General features: G+C 40.9%; 3 protein-coding genes across 12 annotated transcripts in view; 1 reads left to right on the top strand and 2 right to left on the bottom strand.

The window, feature by feature from the left end:
- Positions 1 to 5,540, bottom strand: part of GABPA (GA binding protein transcription factor subunit alpha) — a 33,835-nt gene extending 28,295 nt beyond the window's left edge. Inside the window, exon 1 of one of the 2 annotated variants that reach the window (XM_067739253.1) lies at positions 5,397 to 5,540. The gene's annotated coding sequence lies outside the window, so the exon portion shown is untranslated. Of the gene's footprint in view, positions 1 to 4,883; positions 5,023 to 5,396 lie in introns of those variants that run through there. The other variant, XM_067739254.1, reaches the window with a different exon arrangement.
- The window catches only part of JAM2 (junctional adhesion molecule 2), a 407,749-nt gene that overhangs the window by 319,756 nt on the left and 64,869 nt on the right, over positions 1 to 23,124 (bottom strand). For 5 of the 6 annotated variants that reach the window (XR_010943811.1, XM_067739257.1, XM_067739256.1 and 2 more), the window contains 2 exons: positions 22,025 to 22,067; positions 20,344 to 20,443 (listed from right to left, as the gene is read on the bottom strand). Coding sequence is in view for 4 of the 6 variants with exons in the window: in XM_067739256.1 (XP_067595357.1) it covers positions 20,411 to 20,443; positions 22,025 to 22,067 (76 nt within the window). In the remaining 2 variants the exon portion in view is untranslated. Of the gene's footprint in view, positions 1 to 20,343; positions 20,444 to 22,023; positions 22,070 to 23,124 lie in introns of those variants that run through there. The other variant, XR_010943810.1, reaches the window with a different exon arrangement.
- ATP5PF (ATP synthase peripheral stalk subunit F6) lies at positions 5,343 to 12,551 on the top strand. 4 transcript variants are annotated; one of them, XM_067739267.1, is made up of 4 exons: positions 5,343 to 5,478; positions 8,914 to 9,090; positions 11,747 to 11,871; positions 12,368 to 12,551. In XM_067739267.1, the coding sequence occupies exons 2-4, from the start codon at positions 8,927 to 8,929 to the stop codon at positions 12,403 to 12,405; spliced, it is 327 nt and encodes a 108-aa protein (XP_067595368.1). In that variant the 5' UTR covers positions 5,343 to 5,478; positions 8,914 to 8,926; the 3' UTR covers positions 12,406 to 12,551. The 4 variants fall into 4 exon arrangements, with proteins under 4 accessions (XP_067595368.1, XP_067595366.1, XP_067595367.1 ...); XM_067739265.1 differs by lacking the exon at positions 5,343 to 5,478 and adding an exon at positions 5,484 to 5,625; XM_067739266.1 differs by lacking the exon at positions 5,343 to 5,478 and adding an exon at positions 5,632 to 5,817.

Here is a 23,124-nt window from a genome sequence, read left to right as displayed (position 1 = left end):
ACCAAAACTGTCCAAAAGTGACCCCAGGAACTTAAGTTGGTTTGCCTGGCCTACGGACTTCCCCTAGCTACTGGAGGTGGGAGGGGCTTCCCCAGGTCCCAACTTCTCAAGGGACCAAGGTCTTTGTGGTAGGCACAATAACAACCCAGAACCTGTGATTATGCTAAATCACATGGCCAAGGGGAATTAAGTTTACTAATAAACTGACCTTCAAATACAGAGATTATCCTGGCTTATCTAGGTGAGTCCAAGGAAATCACAAGTATCCTTAAGAGGGAAAGAGGGAATGTGAAGAGATCCAGAGTGATTCAAAGTGAGAAGGACTTGACTGGCTGGCTATGACTGGCTTTGAAGATGAAAGAAAGGAGCCACAAACCAAGGAACGCAGGCAGCCTCTAAAACCTGGAAAAAGGAAACAGATTCTCCCCTAGAGCCTCCAGAAGACGTGCAACTCTGCCAACATCTGATTTTAGCCCAGGAAGACCCATTTCAGACTTCTGACTTCAAGAAATGTATGATAATAAATTGTTTTCAAGCCACTAAGTTTGTAGTAATTTGTTACAGTAGCTCTGGGAAACTAACACAGTCTTCTTTCCCACTTTAAAAAGGATTGTAACTCTCCTCAGGTCCAAACATCTCCAAATGCTGGGGAGCTGGTTTTCTGACAACTTATTCTATAAATCGCTGGCATCCAAATCTAGACTGCCTAGTACAAAAATGATCTGACTTTCCCCACATTATTAAGGTTGCTCTCACAGCTCCCCTACAATAAGAAAGCATAATAAGAGGGTGGGGCTCTCCACTGAAATAGATACACATCATGCACATCCAGCAGAATGCCTAGGCCCCAGCAGATTTTGGTTGGGATGATGAAAGAATGAAGGGCTTTTGTTTTCTTTTCTTGCTGACCCTGGCCTAGTTAAGTCTTCCCTTTCCCCATAAAGCCTATTTCTTAACAGATACTATGTGTAAAACTGTGGAATTCATCCTGAGCACTAGAGCAAAACAGGAGGTGGTGACCCAATAAGGCCTATCCTTGTAGGACAACACAAGCTCACCTGGGAAGGGGTATTTGTTCACAGATATATACAAAGAACTTTGAACTGCCTCTCCCTTTGTAGGCACTCTATTAAAATGTGTTGGATAAGTGAATGTTATAACAACTATTACACACTGTATAACTGACTCCAGAAGCCTAAAAGGCTTCCATGTGAAAGGTAAATCTATGAAGCTAACAGAAGAAAATGGTGGGAATTTTTTTGTGGTCTAATGATAGAAAAGATTTCTTAAACATAATTTCAAAAACATAAACCATAAGGAAAAAAACTGATAGATTTCCTTACATAAAAATTAAGAGTTATGTTTAACTGACAGGCTACAGAGTAGAAACAGATATTTCCAATATCCACACATGACAAGGGACTAATAATTGGAATTCACAGTGAACTCCTGCAAGTTGATAACACCCCCCCAAAAGTCAGGACAAATTAGAAAAGTCAGTAAAGCACAGAAAAAGGAAACTCACATAAAGAGAAACCAAAATGGCTACGGACATGAAGAAATGCTCACATTCAAATTATTCACTTTATACTGTGCATATATGGCAAAGATTAGAACGTTGAATACTGAAAAGAGTTAGCAGGGACATGGGGGCATAGAATATAGACAGGACTATTGATAGAGTATAGACAGGACTATTTTGGAGAAAAATCTAGCAGCACTTGCTCAAATAAAGTGCTTATACCTATGACCCAGCAATCTTGCCCTCAGATAAGCATTCCAGAGACATTCTCACGATGATTGATAATAGGATGTTAAGGGCAGCTTTGCTGGAGATAGCTGAAAGCTGAAGCCAATATCCATGGTAAGAGAGTACTGCGGATACAAGAAAATGTGAAAGAAGTACACACTATGGAACTACAGTAGCTGTTAGAAACAAGGAGGTAACGTACACACACATACACGCAAAAATCATAAAAACTGTACAAAAAAAGTAAGAACCAGAATAAGGTTTTTAGCAGGACAGCACTTAAAAGGATCATTTATGTTGTATTTTCAGGGCCTACAAGGACATCCACTCCCATCTCCATAACCAACTTTAAAAAAAAGATTAGAAAACAAGTGAATTTTCTAGGAACTTTGGAAAAACAGAAAGCCTAAGAAGCAGTAACTGTAAGCAGATAGGGTAGGCGGTACCCAGAGAAGAAGGACCAGGCATGGCTTTCTTGACATGAGAAGCCATTTTTGGCCTAAGCCATTTGGGAATCTAAGCCTGGCCACAATGATTACCCTTGAACAGGTCTCAGTAATAATGCTCTTAAGGAGTAACAATAGCAAAGATAATAAATCAGTTATAAAGACTCCCAGTTCTGTTTCCATGGTAAAGATTAGCCTGAAGCACTTTCTTAAGCTGTTTTTCAGAATTTAACCCCCCCCCCCAGCGCTCAACCACCAGATCAACTGTAACCTAAGGGATGATATTGTTGACCTTTTCTGACCCTTGTGACTTCAATCAACTAAAGCATGGATGCTGTCAACCTTTGCCCCAATTCTATGCTGAATTCTCCTGCTGAAGCCCCTTCATGAATAGGCATGCACCACCCAAGACCCTTCATGAATATGCAAGTACCCTTAGCTTAAAAGGTCATCAATTTTGCTGTTCAGGATACCGCTTTGGGAAGATTCTGGTATTCTCCTTGCTGCAAGTAGTACACCCTTTCTTCTTCTGATCTTTGGCTTGGTTGTGTCTTTTGTCTTGCCACCCACCAAGAGATGAACCCAGTTTTCTGGTAACAACCAGAGGCTGAGAAATGGCCCTGAGGGCTTATCAGCAGGGACACCTTTGGTACCTCTGAGTATAAGCACTAAGACAGAGGATTGTTAAGAAATTTACCCTGTGATCTTCCAAAAAAGTCACAGATCAGTCTCTAGAAGGTGCCAAATAAAGAAAAAAAAAAAAAAGAATCCAATATGCTTTTGGAAAAAATCATGCTACTTACAGTCCCTGAATTGATCTTCCTCTTTCTCAATTCTCTAAATTTAAGCTAAAGAAGCAATGGAGAGATTTGGGAAACTGTCCAAATCTTTGATATCACTGCTTGAGTGGGTCTTAGCTCTTTTTCTGGAAACAATTCCCCAGGATTCTATATCAATACGTAAGAAAATGGAGAAGAGAGCATTACTTTGGGCCCTTCCCCCTAGGAAAAGGTGCCCCTTGACACCCTGGTTTCTCCTAGATTAAATCTAACCTGGGTTCAGAACACTTCACAAAATGAATACAAACTAAATTTATATTTAACTAACAATTCCAGGAAAGGCTACTATTCTTTAAAATACAGTTATGTTTATCATTCTCTTTTAGAGTCACAGATAAATTTGAGGATTATTCTTCACTGGAACACATTATTAGTTTACAGAGTTTAGGCCAATTTTTCCCAGTAAAGGACAATAAATAAATAAAGGATAATAAATAAATAAAGGATACATAAATACAAGTGCAATCTGGGAGTACCTACCAGATAACTGCACATTCTCTCGAGTTAAAAAATACTGTTAAGTATCCTGAGTAAATTAAAAGACATTTTTGTTTCTTAAAGATAAAGTCAATAGCTAAGAAAAAGTAACACACATACATCTGTGTGGATACACATGGAGAAAGAAAGCAAGAGTGGAGAAAGGTTAACACTTGGTGACCCTGGGGGTGAAGGTGTTCCTTGTATAATTTCACTGTATAATTTTTTCAATTTTCCTGTAAACTTGAAGTTTCATAAATAAAAGCTGGAGGAAGATTAAAGTCAACAGTTTTAATCTGGTATTCAGCCTCCACATGCTCTCATGACTTGCCTCAACGAAACACCTAGCTCATTATTTTCTTACTTCAAGACTATACACCCCTCATGGCATTGGTCCTGTAGACGCAATCCACGTAAAAACTGCTTAAGTCCACCTAGTGTCAGAATATGTTTAAAAATAAATAAGCTTGGAAAGCTTGGATCAAACCCTAAGAGAGAGAGATTATTATTCCCTTTAAGTAGTTCCGAACGAGTTGGACCAGTTTCTTTTGATATTTAAGACAACAAAGTACCTAAGAACGTTATCACTGTCCAGTTCTTCACTTTGCTTAAGTGGACCTTTCTAAAACTTTGCTCCTCTCACGACTCAGACCTACTGCGCGTATTTCTAAATCACTACTCGTCATCTTGCAGTGCAACATTAGGCGTTGTCCTCTCTGATGTTAACCTAACCAAACTAGGGTTCCTAAATACAAACACGCGCGGGCGTATCTTCCAGTCCACAAAAAAATTAAAAAAGCTGACAAGCTACATTAACCCATCATTTTCCCCTTGCCTCACACTTCCTCGTTTTTAAAAGAAACCCAACGGACACCATATACATTAATAGATGGCTTTGATGCAACTGTAAGAATTCTAGAAAGACAACTGGATACGAAGTGAAAGCGAATCGCTGAGTTGGCAAGGAGGATGGTTTTGCATGTTCCTCTGAAATCCCCGGGGCGTCAGGATCAGATCCCGACCGCGGCGAATGCGGACCACGGCGGACAGTCGACCAGGGGATAGTGAGGGAAGGGGGCGGCGAAGGGTGACACGAACGACCAGGGCCCCGAGTGCGCGCGGCTTAGCAGAGTCCCGCGCCGCGCGCCCCCCGCCCCTCCCCTCCCCTCCGCTCCCCGCACAGCCTCCCCCGCCCCTCCCCACCCGGCTCCCTCAAGTCTCCACGAACGGAAATGGGAGTCACAGCGCCGGGGACCAGCGGAAACAAAACACAGAGGCGGCCGCGGGGGGGCCGCTGTGGGGGAGAAGGCCCCGGAACGAAGCCGGCCCGCGCGGACCCGCGCTCCCCTCCTCCCCAGCGGCCGCACTCACCCGCTCTGGATTCGGCCCCGTCGCCCCCGCCCGCAGTCCAGAGCCGGCTGAAAACCGCAGCGCCGCGGGCTCCACGTGCGGCGTCTCTCCCGGTAAGACCCGCAGCTCCAGCGACTCGAAGTGAGAGGCCCCTGGGCCCTTCCCGCGAAAACGGCGCGGAGAAACTCCAACCCCCCCTCCCACCTCCCAGGCACCCCCGGGTCCGGGACTACAACTCCCAGCAGGTTGCGCGAAACGAACGCCCGAGGCAACGGAGGCTCACGAGGCACAAGGGAGCCCAACGCCCCAATCCGCTTTGTTTTACACTCTGTCACTTTGCCTGCACAGTCGTACACCTCAACCACCCCAAGGAAGAGGACGCTGACTCGGGGCAGTGGGGATTGAACTAGGGGAAAGGCCAGTCCAAGTGCGCATGCGTACAAAACAAGGTTTCCGAGAGTGAAAAAGAGAGCAGGTCAACTTGGGAGAAGGAAAGATGGCGGAGGCGTCGCCAGGGGACCCGGAAGCACTTACCCTCCACTTCCTCCTCCTGTTTGGCTTCTGTTTCACCTAGAGCCGTCCGGTCGCCGACTGTCTCCGAGACGCTTCCTGTCCGGTGAGTGTCGACCGACTGAAACGGCGGCCCATAATGCATTGCGATGGCGGTTAGGCGGGGGGGGCGGAGCCAGGGCCGGAAGTAAAACGGTGGCGGCGGCGGCGGCGGTGGCGGTGGTAGCTCTGGCAGCTCGGCACCGAGTGCAAGGTGACTGGGAGGGTAACTGGACTCACTTGGCCTCTAGGGACGAGCATTCTGGGTTTCTTCACGAGGTCTGGGATGCCTATCACCTCTGCCCTTCTGAAAGAGAGCCGCCTGTATCCTGGACACCTTCACGGTCTGGCCCGGAGTCATTGCTGACCTCGGCGCCTTTAGGCCTTGAAGTTTGCGGTAGACTCAGTAGGTAGCCCTGATAATACCGCTCTTAGGGCCAGCCTGACGCTCAGGGTGGCGTGGGAGGCAGGGGGGCCGGCGCTTCATGGACCCGCCGCCCGGCTGGGGCAGCCAAGGTCATGCCCGCGGGGCCGGTCTGCAGCCAGGCCTGCTCAGCCCTGGCGCGCGGGCGATTGTTCTGAACTACAGCATTTAAAAGTAGAACGTAAGAGGGGAAAGGATAATAGTAATCTTAAAAGTTTGCAACCCACCTAAAAACGTTGGTGGTGCTAAAACTTGGTTAAGCAGCTTTGTTTTACATCACGGATTCCAGGAGGGAAAAAGAGAGCCGGTTAAGTCAGGCGAGTTGTGGATTGACTTCAGCAATGAACATGCGCCGAAATCGCAGCGAAAGGCTGGTCAGTCATCATTGTAAACGGGAGAACCGTGCTCCCTCTCAGCACAAGGCCGCCTCTTACGCTGTACCCTTTTCTTGCTGTTGCCTTCCCCAGTCTTTCTGAGTGTGTCAAATCCCTATCATAGGCTGGCGTGGCCCCTCATAGTACTCGAATAGAGAACTTAATCATAGTTGGTATTTTATACCTATTTGTGTAATAACATGTATCTTTCTCACTAGATCTTTAATCAGTGGGGAAAAAAATGAAATGGAATAAAGGAAAAGGAGCAAGTTTTGATAGTGAGATTATGTGTTCATTTTTTAGATAAGTTGAATTTGAGGGCCCGGTAGGACTTAGGAAAGGATGAGAGCTGTCGAATGTATAGGTTTGGAGTTCAGGAAAAAGACCAAAATTAGAAGTGTGATTTGGGAATCATTCGTACTTAGATGATAGAAATAGAAAAAATGAAAATGGGTTTTACCCATGTTGCAGTAGGAGTAACATGATCTTTGCAATGTTAGACTTAGAGCAAATTAATTGTGGGAATATGAATAATTTAATCACTTTTCTTAAACATTTTCTTATCTGTAAAGGAGGGATAAGAACACCTTTCTCTGTTTCTTCACAGTATTGCCATAAGGGTACAAGGAGAGAATATGTCTAGAAGTACTTTGCAAAATACCTAGGGCTGAACAAGTGTTAGGTGACCACGTTGCAGTGTTGTGTGTTTTTACGTTGCCAAAGGGGAAAATATACACTGAATTGCACAATTTGAAAAATATGTTTGTGTTCTGTCAAATTCTACTGTGTAACCTGGGATCAGGTACTTACCGCTAAGCCTCAGTTTCTGTGTAAAATGAGAATGCTATTAAGTGGCACCTTAAGGTCATTTGTTGTTTGCTTGGAGTCTCCCCTCCCCCCTTTTTTTCCTCTGATGAGGTATAAGAGTGATGTATGATGAAATCTTTAATTTCTTCAAATAGTTTTCTTTCATGCTGGCAGGTGAAGGATATTTGGTTGATTGTAGGATTTCTTTTGGTGGTTTTCATGTGCAATTTCAGGGCTTCTCAACGTTAGCACTATTGACATTTTCGACCAGATATTTCTTTGTTGTGGGCAGGCTATTGTTGTTATTGTTGTTGTTGTTATAGGATGTTTGGCAGCATCCTGGTTTTTATCCTCTAGAGGCCAGTAACACTCGCCGCTATCAAGACAACCAAAAATGTCTTCAGACATTGCCAGATATCTCCTGGGGGATACCGCCACCTGTATTTGAGAACTGCTGTGCTACTCCATTGTCGTCTAGCTTAGTGCTTTCCAACTCTCATTAGTAAAGGGCCATTTTCCCCTCAACCCGTGTGGATATTTTTGAAGAATACAGTAAAAATGAATTACTGGAAAAATTAGTAGATGAAAGACAAAACAATGAAGACACACAAAATATGAACTCTTTTTGTATTATTAAATTCAACAGATATGAATTACTCTGTCAGTTTGCTGTAAAAGTTTCTAAATGCTTATTGCCAATTTTGGTATTACTATAGACCAGTAAGGCAATACTGCCGCTGGTCCCCAGACCACACTTTGAGCAGTAGTATTATAATTTAATAGTAGTCCAGTGTCAGTGAGATGATGCTTATTGTTATTGCTGTTATTAGGTAATTTGGGGGGGTGGCATGGGAAACATGTTAGCATGTTGGGTTTTCACTTTAAGGTTCAGAAATTTTACCAGGCTGTATTGAGGTGTGAATCTTTATCATCATTCCAGAAGGGTTTGGTAAGCCCTTTCAGTTTAATCAGCCTTTCTTCATCTTGGGCAGTTTTTTCTAATTATTTATGGTCTCCCTATTTATTTCTTTTCTTTTGGAATTTCTGTTTGCATACAATTTTTTTTTTTTTGCATTTGATCTTTTCAGGACACTAAATGAGGTCTCAACTGAGATCATCCTCTAATTTATATACTGTAATTTTTTAGTTAGATGACCATGTATTTTAGCTTCAGGAAGTCTAGGACTTAGAAGTCTTTAAGTCCTTATTTTAAAAGTTCAGACTTTCTTCTCCTTCACAAATTCTATTTCACTGATTAGATTGTACTGCTTGATTTTTCCTCTCTTGTTGGTGGGCTCCCTTGGACTAGTTGCTGTCTTCCTTGCTGGTTCTTTTGGACTTAGATTTGGTTTTTACAGTGTCCTTGAATGTCTAGAATCCTGCAGTTGTAACAAGCAGAGCAGTTTCTTTCCCTGTGGGCCCGGGAAGTAGAAACTGAGGCTCAGGCAACTGTCTCCAGGCTCCCTGCACAGCTCCCTTTTTGCCTTTTGAGGGAGTCAGGGAAACCTGGTACGTTAATTTGGGTATCAGTATTATTCTTTTTCTGCTGAGGGTGGGCAGCCAAGACTAATAAATTCATGGAGAAGAAAACATGCCATCCCAGATTCTGAGCTTGCTTTCTGCGTCTGACCCTAGTGGAGCCACACGCAGGCCTGAGTGGTTCCTAACTGCTGCTAGGTTCCAGGGCCTTTTGGTTAAGAAGCAAAAAACTTGCAGTGTGGGGTAGAGAGGGGAAGGGAGCTATGGTCAGGTGACTGTTCTTAGTGTTTACTGAATTCTGGTATGATTTAAGTTCTGTAGCAATTAGTAGAATTAGATGCCCACTATAACATATTAACAGGTGTTTTACAATTATATCTATTTTAAAGTATCTTCACATTCTGGTGCTTGTTTCCAGTAACAGAATCACCATGATTCTTCAGAGGCTCTTCAGGTTGACCTCTGTCATTCAGTCTGCAGTCTCGGTCTCTTTGAGGAGGAACATCGGTTTTACGGCAGTGGCATTTAATAAGGAACTTGATCCTGTCCAGAAACTCTTCGTGGACAAGATTAGAGAATATAGAACTAAGCGACAGTAAGTGGGTAGATAATCAACTATGGTGTACGTGTGAATATTCAAAGTATGTAAGTTTTGAGATGGTAATAAAAAATTACTTGGCGTTTGAAAGTGTCTAAGACCTTCACTGAGCTGATCTCTATCATAAAGGTTCATTACCTGCTCCAAAGAAGAAGATGAGAATCTTGATTTTTTTTTTTTAAGTCCCAAATTTTCTCTTCCTTATATGGGTTCCAAGGGAGAATCCCATTAAATCTAGTGCCATTTTAGATATATCCCTACTATAGTGTCATTTATTATAAACTAGAATCAATTCATACAAGTACATGGGATCTTGGAAATCATTTAGGAACCATATTTGAGAAAAACTAAGCCCCTTAGACATTGATTAGCCTAAGGTCATAAAACTAATTGTGGGGAAAACATAATCAAAATATTCTAACTCTCAATTCAGTGCCCTTTTTGTGACATCATGATTTGGGGGAAATGTATAGACACAACATTTTTCCTTTAATGCTACTTCCATATTTATATATTTCTGGGAATATCAAAAGACTCCTGCTTCATGACATAAAGCAAGTCCAGGAGCAACATAATAATAGAACCACACAGTTTTGGAGATGAATGATGACCTTAGTATGAAGTTCAACGCCCAAATCTTCGGAAAAGTGATACAGATCAATTCAGAGTTTTGTTTTATTTGGTTGTCTACCATGTGCAAAGTGCTGGACTATTAACAGTGGTGGGCTACAAAGAAAGAAGCCACTTTGCATTTACACAATATTCTTTTTTTTTTTGCGGTTCACGGGCCTCTCACTGATGTGGCATCTCCCGTTGCAGTGCACAGGCTCCGGACGCACAGGCTCAGCGGCCATGGCTCACGGGCCTAGCCGTTCTGCGGCATGTGGGATCTTCCCACACTGGGGCATGAACCCGTGTCCCCTGCATCGGCAGGCGGACTCTCAACCACTGCGCCACCAGGGAATCCCTACACAATACTCTTAAAGTCTGATGGGGTAGAAAGTTTCTAAGCAAGTAAATACAATATAAGTTTAAATAGGTTAGATGCTAAGATAGTGACACATTCAGTGTTTGGAGAACTCATAGGAAGAAATGCTCCTTTCTAGCTGGTGCATTTTGGAAGGCGGCTTGGAAGAGTGAATGTTTCTAAAAGCTTGTGGATCCCAGAGCTGGACAACAGTCATCAAAGTATCTGGTTGAAGGCTCTATCTAGAACTGAACTGTATCTCTCTATAGCTATTAATCACATGTGACTATTCAAATTCTAATGAAGTGTAAATAAAAGTTCAGTTCCTCAGTTGCCTTAGTCACATTTCTATTGCTCAATACCAGATATGGCTACTGGTTACCATGTTAGACAGCACATACATAGAGCATTTCTATTATCACAGAAGGTTCTGTTGCACATGCTGATGTAGAAGAACATTGGGTCCATAGCAAGAAACATCATTAACAAGTTCTTAAATTAGAGCTGGCTCAGTATTTTTTGTGGAAAATCTGTAGCATAAATAAGATCCTATGCTTTTATCATAGGCATGGGTGAAAATATTAGCCTTGATAGAATTTTCACTTATAGATTTTTTTATTATATTCATTGATAAGTGGGCAGTAACATTCTGACAAACAGAATTTGTGTAAACACTGCTGGTCCATGATGCTATATTTATCTTTCCAAAGCACAGCTCTAATTTTGTCATTTTATTGCTTAGCAAACAAAATACAAAGTCCCAGGCTTAACATTCTCAGCCTCCTGTGATCTGGGTCCCGCTGGCTTTTCCCTCTAGGCTGTTTAGTGTTCCCCACATACAGCCAGTGCTTTACCACCTCCTCATCCTTGCTTTTTCAGTCTTAGAATGTCTCAAATTAAAATCTGACCCAAATGCATGGTTTGTCACAAATGCCACCTTTTTAAAATGAAATTTCCCTGTTCAGCTTAGCAAAAGTGATCCCTCAATTCAAGTAGCTTTTTGGTAAACCGTGTCTTTGTAGGTTATCACCTAACTCCCTTACAGCATAATTGTTTATAAACATGTTATTTTTTTCTTCTAAATGGCAAAACCTCTGGGGGTAGGAAGTAATTTGCTTCTTTGTTTGGCCCCTGTTATAGAGACTTAAAGTTTTTGAATGCTGTCCAGTGATGGTTGATCTAAATCATAGTGATAGTAGATAACTGAGTGCTCACTGTGTGCCAGGCACTATGCTGAGTGGTACATGTACACAATCTCTCTTTCTCTCAACGCCACCATCAGGTAAGACTTCGAGTTGTAGATGTAGAGTTTAGTTCACACGGTTTGCTCTAGTTCACACAGTTACCAAATTGTAGAGCTGACGCTGAAACGGAAGCAGTCATTCACCCCAGACCCCGCAGACTTGGCCGTTATACCTTATTGCTGCTTAGACCCTGAGAGGTTGACTTTTAATAAGTATCCTTGATACTGACAGACATTGAATGTTAGAGGTTTGTTTGAAGTTGCTTCATTTATGTGAAACCTCGTAATAGTTAAAATAGTTTGAGCTGAAATTCAAGTGGAACTGCTTGTTATCTTTCAGAAAAGTCTGCTTTTCCCTACATATAGAAGATCTATGAAACTTAATTTTGTTTTTGTAAACTAATGATTAAAATCTGTTTTCAACTTGGTCGTTTACACAACAGGACATCTGGAGGACCTGTTGATGTTGGCCCAGAGTATCAGCAAGAACTAGACAGGGAGCTTTCTAAGCTTAAGCAAATGTATGGTAAAGCAGACATGAATATGTTCCCTAACTTCACATTTGAAGGTAAGTCTTTTTAATCACAGATTCATTGTTGTGGGAGATCATTTTAAGTGGAGAATATTTATACTTGGGTTGTGTAGAGGATTAAATGACAATTACGTGTGAATTTATTAGAACAGTGACATGTGCATGGGAAGCTCTGGGATAAATGCCATTGGGGTAGGAGATCACATAGCATAGAGGTTAAACGGCAGGGATCTAAAATCAAACTCCTGACAATATCACTTATGAGCTGTGTGATTTTGGATAGTTAATTGGTCCCTCTTTCTCATCTGACATTTGGGGAGAATTATGCTGTTTTCCTCATAATGATAGTTGTAGTTAAATGACATAGAGAGCCTGGCTCACTGTAAGTCCTGAATAAATCTTAAGCAGTTGTTATATTTCCATGTAGATGTTTCTTTAAAAAATCAGAAGATTGATGAGTTAAATATTAAAACTTTCTAGAAGATGAACTTTATTGCAGTATGGCTAAGCTTGAACCTTTTATTCCTCTTAGATCCCAAGTTTGAAGTCGTCGAGAAACCACAGTCCTGAAGAAATAATGTAAAATTTATCTGGTAATTTGTCCTAGATTAATTGTATAACTGATCAGAAGTAACAGCATAAACATACATTTCACAACTGTCATATGTTCTTTTAATTCTGATTTCAAAATAAATTATTTGGTGGTGTTGGGTGTACACTTGAGTGTATTGAATTCTGTGTTTTTAGATCCTCCCATTTGGTTATATCAAAGCAGATGGAGACCTTGGATTAATTGGGTACTACTTGCAAGATTCTTCTGAGTGCAGGGGTGTCCTTTTTGTTGCGGAGACTTACTGCTGGAGGGGAGCCACCTGACTTAAGGAATGTTTGCTGCGGAGAATGTTATACCCGTTCCCAGAATATGAAGAAATGGTTCATAAATCCTTTTTCATAGCTTTTTCAGGAAACTCAAGTGTGATTGTGAATATGTCCAGGAACATCCATTGTGTTTTAACTTCCATCTCCTCATATGTTAAATGCTTTTATTATCCCAGTAACTCAGATCCCTCCTCTTCCCTTGCAGTGTAATGATCACAGTGTCTTTTATGGGGCTATATGGATAGATCAGGGGGAGCTGGGAGCCAGAGAGGGGAGGGTTCTACAAAGGAATTTCCTTTAAAATATTAAGCTGTAGGGCTTCCCTGGTGGCGCAGTGGTTGAGAGTCCGCCTGCCGATGCAGGGGACGTGGGTTCATGCCCCGGTCCGGGAAGATCCCACATGCTGCGGAGCGGCTGGGCCCGTGAGCCCTGGCCGCTGAGCCTGGGCGTCCGGAGCCTGTGCTCCGCAACGGGAGAGGCCACAACAGTGAGAGGCCTGCGTACTGCAAAAAATATATATATATATTAAGCTCTGTGGTGGTGTTTGCCCAGCTGATGGAAGGTCCAGCAGATATGATGTGCCAGAGAAGTGGCAGAGCAAGCACATCAAAATTTCAGAGAGTAGATGGTTTTATTTTTAATTATTCTTTTTTAAAAACAGGAAAAGCAGTTGTGCCTTTTTCTATCTGACAATCTCTCTGACTTATGTCAGTAAATACCTGTCTTTAGTAAAGCTTTAGAGATTTTCTTCAAAAATGTGAAGTCAAAAATACAGCCTTTCTTATGAGGTTAGCTCACTTCAAAAGAGAAATAGATTTTTACTATGGCATGCCATACTAGCTGAAGTCTCAACCTGGTGAGGAATACTTTTCAAAAGATCCACAAATATTTCCTAATGATATAGGTGTGATTAGTAAGATGTGAAGAGATGGAATTGGGGAGGGTAAAGTAGTAGGAAGAAACTGCCCAGTTTTCTTCAAATGAAGCTAAGCAATGATGGGTCAGTTGGACTACTTTTAAATAGTTGTAGACGTTGAAACAGAATTCGATGTTTCATTATGGCACCATTAAAGGTAACCAAGGAAGCCTCATTGATCTGTTCCTTTGTCTAACCTCCCCTCCCCTGAAGTGGCTCTACTCCACCTTCCTGTGGCAAGGAAGCAGCCTGGGGTCAACAGCGACCCTGCCAGTCTAGGTGGAGATGGGGCTGACCCTTTCCGTTCATGTTTCCCTCCCCAATTCAGAGTTTAGTTGAATTTTACCTTTTATAATCTCACACCTATTCATAATTTTTTTTTGTCTGTCTCGCAACTACTTGGAGTTTGCTTGAACATCCCAATCTCTTCATTATGTAAACAGAAGGACTCTATTTGTGGCTTTCTGCAGGGATACTGTGTTAAGCATCCTACTCATGCCCTATATCTTAGGGCTATGCATTTAGCTAAATTTTGACCAGAGAAGTGCTCTTGTTTTTTTTCCAACTGAATGCTGTAGTGGTGCTTTGAGTCATGGATGTTAACCATTGCCCCTTCTTCCTCATAGCCCCTTCAACTTTCTGGTAAGGCTGCCCCAAATTTGCAAACTCCAGCCTTTATCTGTTACTTCAGCCTACAAGAAAGTGGTCCTGCACTTAGCATTTGGGACCACCTTATATGTTATTACAAATGACCTCAACTTTCTAGGCTTTTAGCTGTTTAAAATGGCATTTTTCTCCCTTGCCTGGTGGTGTGGGCTGAATCGTGTTCCCCTAAAACTCCTATGTGGAAGCCCTAACTCTCAGAACCTCCCAATATGATTGTATTTGGGGATTGGGACCCTTAAATGGGATTAAGTTAAAATGAGGTTGTTAGAGTGGGCTTGAGTCCAGTCTGACAGGTGTCCTTATAAGAAGACTGGTGTTCTTATAAGGGCATATTTGAGTTGAGGAAAGGTACAGGAACTGGAAATGGACATGTGCCTGCCTGTTACGTGTCTAGTACTCCCTTTAATAAAAATAGCAATAACCAAAGAGGGCTTCCATTGTAGGCGATTTTTACTTAAATCCATTTAGTGTAGAATTTTTGTTTTCTGATTGTTGCTACCCTTGGTGTGGCAGGCTTATAAATGCTTACTCTGGTTAGATTCTTAATGTATGAGTTCTTGGAAGGCTCTGTGGGCTATAAAGTTTCCTATTATGCAGATTACCTTAAATGGGTAAGGTAATCTCTTCCAAACTCCCCTCAGCTCCCACCTCAATGGTCCAGTTCACAGACTCTTATTTCAGATGTTTGCTCTCAGACACTGGCAAGAAGGCTCAAGGCCAGCTACTTTCAAAGATGCCTACTTGACCACAGGAAACTCACACATCCTTGCCCTGAGACACAATGGGAAGATAGGTGCTTCACCATTTCCCCTGCTCTCTACCTTGATATCTTTTTCCAACTCTCTTTTCACTCTGCTCAAATAGCTCTTTGCTTCTTGGCATGTGCCTTCAATTGTTGCAGGTGATTCTCTTTAAAATTCTCTTTACTTGCCTTGGGGGGTGAGTTGGGAAGTAGAACTCACAACTTTGGCAAACTCACACGACTTGGACAATTCATTCTGTCTCTCTCCATTGCTCCCCACCCCCAATCCATCCCTACACACTTCAGTTTATGGATTTTGTGCGGTGGGGTAAAGGAGAGAGGACCAGGGTAATAATTTCAGGGTAGCACAACTGTCTCTTCATGAACATCAAAGCAGGTATTTATACCCAAATTAGTTACGGGTTTCTTTAGAAAGTGAGGTACTTGTCAGCCTTCAGGCAACAGGAAAAATCCCAGTCGACATTCTGTTACATGAATATGTCTTTACATATAAAACTTTTTCTAATTCTTTTTGCTATATGTTATCCTAAAATTTAGAAAACTAGGTTTCTTGACCTACAGCAACTTCAGTATAATTCATGGTAGTTAAATATTTGGAAGGAAAGGAAGCTTGAGAATGAAAAGTTAAATGGCAGGGGGCAACTTTAGGAATCTAACTACAGGTCATAAAAAAATCTCAGTTTTTACACCATCTTTAAGAAGCACTTCTATGTAGCACATTCAGTATTGAAAACAGATCATAAAATGGAGCTTTAAAACCATCTGCCCTCAGTCTTAAAGAAGTTAAACAAGTCCTTTGTTGACACACTATTCATTTGTTTTGACATTTTCTTAGTAAAAAGTATAAAGACATACTCTAGTATGCCTTACTTTAAAGTAGAAAAATATTTTAAGATCTTTTTAAGGACTGTGTGGAAATGGATGCCTAATAACTAATAGGAGTAGAATAAAAGTCATGTCTGTCCAGCCTTAATTCATGGAGCATTAATTTGTGTGACTCTGCATAACAAATGAACTGGATTATAATAACATTGCAAAATACAGTATTAATATTCTAAATCTATGGAGAAATTTTATCAATAAATACTCTTTAAATTGCCCTTTCACAAGTGCTCTTTTGATCTTAAAAAATTCATTTAGCACTTACTGGATACTGACTACACATTAGATACAGCTAAATACTTTGGGGCTTATAAATATGTATGTAAAACGTGGCTCTTTTCTCAAAGTGGTTCTATTAATAGATTGGTGGTGATGCCAGAGATGTACATACATAACTGTATTAAGAAATATAAAACCAACAAGTGCCATAAGAAAACCAAGTGCTATGGAAATTCAAAGAAAGAAACTTCTTCCAGAAGGGAGAAGAGGGAAGGCTGCATAGAGAAGGTGGAATTTGAAAGATGTCCTGAAGAGTAACTAGAATCTACATATCTTGTGATTAGGAGAATCAGCTTTCCAGGTAAAGGAGAAGAAAAAAAGGGTCGTTGAGATGCAATGATCTTCGTTCAGTTTGAACATGTGGCTGAACAGGTAGGTGTGACAATATGACAACGTGTGTACGTGGGGGGAGGCCCTGAATTTCAGGGTAAAATGTTTAGACCTTGGTGAGAGACTATGTAAAGGAAAAGAGTGAAAGGTTTTCAGCAAGGGGATGGGAGAAAAGGGAGAAGGGAGTTGACTGTTCAAGAGAGTAATCTGGCAGTAACTGTTAGACTGATGGGGTGTGTGAGGGGGAGACTAGAGGGCAAAGGAGCCTTCAGGACAGGAGAGATTAAAAGTGCTACCAAGTGTATATGTGTCCATGCCACGCTCTCACTTTGTCCCAGTTTACCCTTCCACCTCCCTATATCCTCAAGTCCATTCTCTAGTAGGTTTGTGTCTTTATTCCTGTCTTACCCCTAGGTTATTCATGACTTTTTTTTTTTCTTAGATTCCATATATATGTGTTAGCATACGGTATTTGTTTTTCTCTTTCTGACTTACCTCACTCTGTATGACAGACTCTAGGTCCATCCACCTCACTACAAATAACAATTTCGTTTCTTTTTATGGCTGAGTAATATTTCATTGTATATATGTGCCACATCTTCTTTATACATTCATCTGTTGATGGACACTTAGGTTGCTTCCATGTCCTGGCTATTGTAAATAGAGCTGCAATGAACATTGTGGTACATGACTCTTTTTGAATTATGGTTTTCTCAGGGTATATGCCCAGTATTGGGATTACCAAACGTAAAATAGATAGCTAGTGGGAAGTAGCCACATAGCACAGGGAGATCAGCTAGGTGGTTTGTGACCACCTAGAAGGGCGGGATAGGGAGGGTGGGAGGGAGGGAGACGCAAGAGGGAAGAGAGATGGGAACATATGTATATGTATAACTGATTCACTTTGTTATAAGCAGAAACTAACACACCATTGTAAAGCAATTATACTCCAATAAAGATGTTTAAAAAAAAAGAAATTAGAAACTAAAAAGTAAAACTAACAAAAACATTTGTTATTATATAAAAAAAAAAAAATGCTACTAAGAGAGGGGGTACTTGAGGGAGGAAGGTAGCAGAAGACAAAAGGTGTGAGATAGTAGCCGGAGATAAAAAGTAGTGACAATCGTGCCAATGAATGAGGAGTCTGTGAATAAATGGGAGGTTGAAAATGGAGATAGGGAGGGTGGTAGTGGTAGAGAATATAATTTAAATGGTGGTTAAATTTAAATCGTGGTTAGCTTCAATCTTGAAAAAAATAAGATTAAAGATTTGGGTATCTGTGGCAAGGGGATGAAATGATCCACCATGGCATTTACCTGGGGTAGGGGCAAAGGGAAGGCAGAAAGTATCACAGGCTGTGAGACTAGGCAGGGTGAAGGGAAGCTGTCCTAGGAGAGAAGAATTTGAGAATTTCAAAGGAAGGAATGTTGGGGGCAGAGAAAAAACATCTTGTGTAAAACATCCTGCATCGGATAGACCTGGGTCACATAGACACTGCCTCTTCACTTGTCAGCTTTGTAAACTTGGCAGTCACTGACTCAGTTCATCTCAGTTTCCTCATCTGTAAAATGACGACATTGCCCTCTTTATACAATCGTTGAGGTGAATTTGAGATTTTATACAGCCTCAACTCCATCCACCCCCCACTTCCACGACATATATAAAGTGTTCAATAAATAGTTGTGACATTTTACTTTCAGAGCATTTTTTCAGCATTGGAAAGGTTGGCAGGCACCCAGGCTGAGAGATGAGATTCTCATCTTAGGCAGCTAAAGCGTTAGCCTTGTAGCTACAGACAGTAAGAGTGACTAGTTTCCTGGGTTTCATTTGAATAACAATAGGTGAATGACTCTTCCCCTGCACCATTAAATGGGACTAAAAAATTGAACACGTTCAGCTATTTTTATTAATGCAGACTTTAATCAGACAAAACCACCTGTGAGATGAAGTTTTTTTCAAGGCTGTATTGAAAAACAGTTGTTCCAGATTTAGTTAGGTTAAACCCCCGAGTAAAAACAAATTAAATCTGGTTACAATGATAATAATTAAAACTTGCTATTAAAGATACTAACGCCCTAACCTTTATAAAACACAATTTTACTTCATGAAAACAAAATCAAAATGCTCTAAGAATTATAATGATAGTTTTTTGTTTTTTTTCTTTTCATGCTTCATCACCAAGAGTTGGGAAACTATGCATGTGGACCAGATCCTGTCTGTGCCTCCTGTTTTAAGAACACAAACATGACCATTTTAAAAGTATTGTCTGTGGCTGCTTTCATGCTACAATACCATGACATGAAAAATGGCAGAGTTGAGTACAGTACAGGCAGTTATGGCAGGGACCATATGGCCTACATGTCTTAAAATATCTACTACCTGGCCCTTTACGGAAACTGTTGGAAGAGGTCTGGTGAGAATCACTGAATGTCACAGACAAGTGGGGGCAGTGTGACAACAGGCATCTTCCCAGTGACCTGGTGTCCAGGCACATATTCGGCACTTGGTGAGTACTTAATCCAACTGTCTGTCCCGTGAATCCTGGCGATTTGCTCTGCCTATTGGGCAAAAAGAGTGGACTCCTTTAAAAGCAGTTTAACCGTGTTCAAAGTTGTCAAAGGTAGTGAGGGACCTTTTCGTCTAGATTTGCCTGGAACTGGAAATGCCCTAGCCATATTGTCTTTTCAATATGAAATGAATAATCAAAATAAGTTCTAGATGATTATGCTTTTAACACAGTCTAATTACTCTCCCTATTACATGGATCACTGGAATTTTCACTTTGTAACACTAGCTGGAGGTCTTTGTGATCTATCAGTTTAGAAACCAGATGATCGGACCCATTTTTCATTTCATTTCTCCTGTGTTCTCTATGTATCAAGCGTAGCACCAGGTGCCAGGAGCCACCCTGAGCCGTTTCATCTCATTTTACTTGTCAGGCAACCTGTCCTCCCCTCCATATCCCTGACTTTGCCATAAGCAGGGTTGGAAAACCACTGGCCGTAACAGCAAGGGACTCGGCCCAATGCAAAATTTCACTGCACAAATTTTAGAGACAGAGAGATGTGAAGTCACCATCATGCAGGGACAAGTATCTGTAGGGTTATGTGTGTTGGTTCCAATGGCGAGTTCTGATGTCAAAGTCACCGATCCTCTTCAAAGGGGTCTTAGGGGAGGGAAATAGCAACAAGCAGCTCTGGGGGTGAAATAAGACACTTGGGTTTGTGTTTAACTCTCAGACTGATGTTTAATGAAGAAATCAACGGCACACACCAGGTGAGTGAGCTCTGGTCATTAGGTATTTTTCTTCATGTTGATTTTGGTTCTCAGACATGAAAGTAAACAAAAAGTGCAAATCCTTGGGTGTAAGACCCTTCCTGCCACTTCCCTTCTGTGAATATATTAGTGATAAATGAGCAACAGAATAATGAGACCAGAGGTTCCTTTTGCATCTGTCAGAGTATTTTCTGAACCCTCTAAATCAGACTCTTGCACAGAGGGTGCATACAGCTTACACTTTCACGCTCTGTGGATTAATTTCACAACCAGTATGATATATTTTTAGTAACTTACTCTAGAAGTTACGATATTTAACATTTCACAAGCCCCAGAATATTACAAAGTATTTTGACTCCTTTAACTTTGTCCAGACACAAGAAGCCAGACTGTATTTTAGCTGCTGACAAAACTATTTGTGTAAAATAAAAATTTCAAGTGATGTAGCAGTCATAAAGATTATACTGAAACACCAATTTCACCTCCTCATGTACCTCTTGGCAAATGTAAGACAAAGCAGAGTTTTATAATCTTTTAATAGTGCAACAACTGGGGTTTTGGTGCATCGCAAAGATGGAATTCTTTTAAATTATAAAGGATTTTGTGTGCTTGAAATCCTAGGAGAAGAAAGAAAAAACAAGTTTAAATATGATGTATTACTTAACATTTAAAGAAATATAGAAATCTTATGAATACAAAGATACATCCACTATGAGAATCTTGCAGGTACAAACCAGCGTATATTTAATTAAATCTGTTTTATGGGGAACTAAATAATTAAATACCAGGAGACAAATCCTTGAATGTTTGCCTAAAGAGCAAAGAAGTAGGAGTGGGAATTAGAACAGGAGAAGTCCTGTTTGCTGGGGGGATGCTACTGGCATCTAGCAGGTAGAGGTCAGGTGGTCCTAAGCATCTTACAACATACAGGACAAGAAAGAATTATGTGAAATTATAAAAAATTCGTTATATAAGCCTTAGAAGAAATTGTCATTTCTTATATAAATTGTTATATAAGAATTAGGAGAACATGACAGTAGTGCCAATGTTGAGAAACCCTGCTCTGGGGCAGAATTCAAATTGGACACTCTTGCTCTTGGCTGACGAGGGCAACCGAGCAGAAGATAAAGAAAAAGAGCAAAGCTTTTGTTCTTCCGACTCAGCCACAAAGTGTCTCTTCCTATTTGGTCCGGTGAGATTGTTTTACTCCGCACTCAAAGGAGTATTTTCTACAAATTATAGGAGCAAATACAGAGTTAACATGTTGCTTGTCTGCTAATTGATGAACAATATGCTTTGGTATTGCAAACCACAAAATAAAGTGATTTCCATGATAGATTGTGGAGTAGACAATTTTTTTAATTTTTGGCGGAAAAAAAGTCTATGGAACAGTATGTAGGTCTTAAAGGTTAGTGTCTATCAGAGTCACTTAAGTGTTTAAAATGCACGCCCCACCCAAGCTCTACTGAAAGGAAATCTAAGCAAATCCCTGCCACAGAGTACTAAGGAATTCAGGGAAGTAGCGCTCCATTTCTCAAGAAAGGGCTTAGACTTCTAAAAACATCGGGAACCTCCCTTCCCTCACTGTATTGCTGAAAAATAGTCCAGAAGGCTGAATAACCATGCAAAGAGTTACAAAATCTGAGCAATGATGGTATTTACTGCTTCAATGTAGTGCTTACAAATGCAAAAGTACACAAGGGTCCAAGCATCTAAATTATGTTCCCTTAACAATCTGAATTAGGTAATTCTTGCATCTTTTCAAGGATTTCTGAAATGTTCCTTTCTGCAAAAGCAGAGGATATTCCATATCCCTAAAATTTCCAAGTGCTTTGAATAACCACAGGAGAGTCCTGGAACCACAGATCTTCTGGAAGTGATCTGCTTGGTCAAGCTGACAAGAATCAAGGTACCTGGGTCCCAGCTTGGCCATTGTAATACTGTGAGAATGTGTGTCCTAATTTCTTCATCTATAAAATGGAGCTGATAATGCCAGATCTAATGATACTAAGGAGGCCGACTAATAATAGAAAACACAATGAGAGAAAATAATGGGATGGTGAAGCCCCACTGCTCTACAAATGCTGCCTTCCCAGACAGGGGATGGGAGCTAACGTTTATTTAGCTCCTTCTAAAGACCAGCGGTAGACACTAGTACAAGGTATACTAAAAGTGAAATATGCTTTAAAAATACTCACATTTTCACTCATTGCAGTGGCTTTAGATGCAGAACTACTCTTCCTGTTTGTGGAACATAAAAGACAGCATTTACTATATTATTGCTTCCAATTCTAAAACATGTATCCTCTTTTAGTTAATGTTACCTCCACACATTTTCTCAACAGGAAGATGAACATTTATCTTAGTAAAAAAGGTACAAAAGCCCCCAGAAATCCTAACTGAATTTCTTATATTTATAGACAATATTCATAGAGAAAACCATGTAACAAAATATCTATATGTGTGAAGCTCTGTGTGTCTACTTGTAGCCTAGGGCTAGATACTAACGACTTTTGCGGAATATGCAAACCAGAGACTTACTAACTTTTAACTCAACTCATTGACATTTACTATTTTGAAAGTTTAATCATTATAATCTCAAATTTCATTTTTTCCATGGAAGGAAAATTTTATGTGGTGACTACGGTTCCAGTTACCTGTTATGGGCTGAACTGTGTCCCCACCAAACATTCACAGGTTCAAGTCCCAACCTCCCAGTACCTTAGAATGTGACCGTATTTAGAGACAGGGTCTTTAAAGAGGTAATTAAATTAAAATGAAGTAATTAGGGTGGGTCCTAATCCAATATGACTGATATCCTTATAAGAACAGGAAATTCAGACATAAACAGGGATGTTTAAACATAAGATCATGTGAAGACAGGGAGAACACCACCTTTAAGTCAAAGAAAGAGGCCTGGACTTCTAGCCTCCAGAACTATGAGAAAATAAATTTCTGTTGTTTAAGCCACCAGTTGATGGCACTTTTAAGGCAGCCCTAGCAGACTAATACAACATCCAATTCATTGTCCAACAAATTTTGAGGAGCATGAATTTGACAAACGGAAGGTGTGTCTAGGAATAAAGATATTGCCTCCCTGGGTTAATAGAGACAGTAATAGGGACTGAATGAAAGAATAACCTCCCTCACCCTAGCATTGCCAGCCTTTCTCCATATATAAGATGATGTCTCTTCTCTGTTCATAACCCTCCCTCCAATCACTTTCCATCTTACTCAATAAAAGTGGGAATCCTCACAATTGCCTGGAGTGCGATGGGGGATTGGCCATACCACCATC

The sequence above is a fragment of the Pseudorca crassidens genome, chromosome 5 (genome assembly GCF_039906515.1).
Source record: "Pseudorca crassidens isolate mPseCra1 chromosome 5, mPseCra1.hap1, whole genome shotgun sequence".
Lineage (NCBI taxonomy): Eukaryota > Metazoa > Chordata > Mammalia > Artiodactyla > Delphinidae > Pseudorca > Pseudorca crassidens.
Note: the sequence above shows the minus strand (reverse complement) of the source record. Positions and strands in the feature narration are given on the sequence as shown.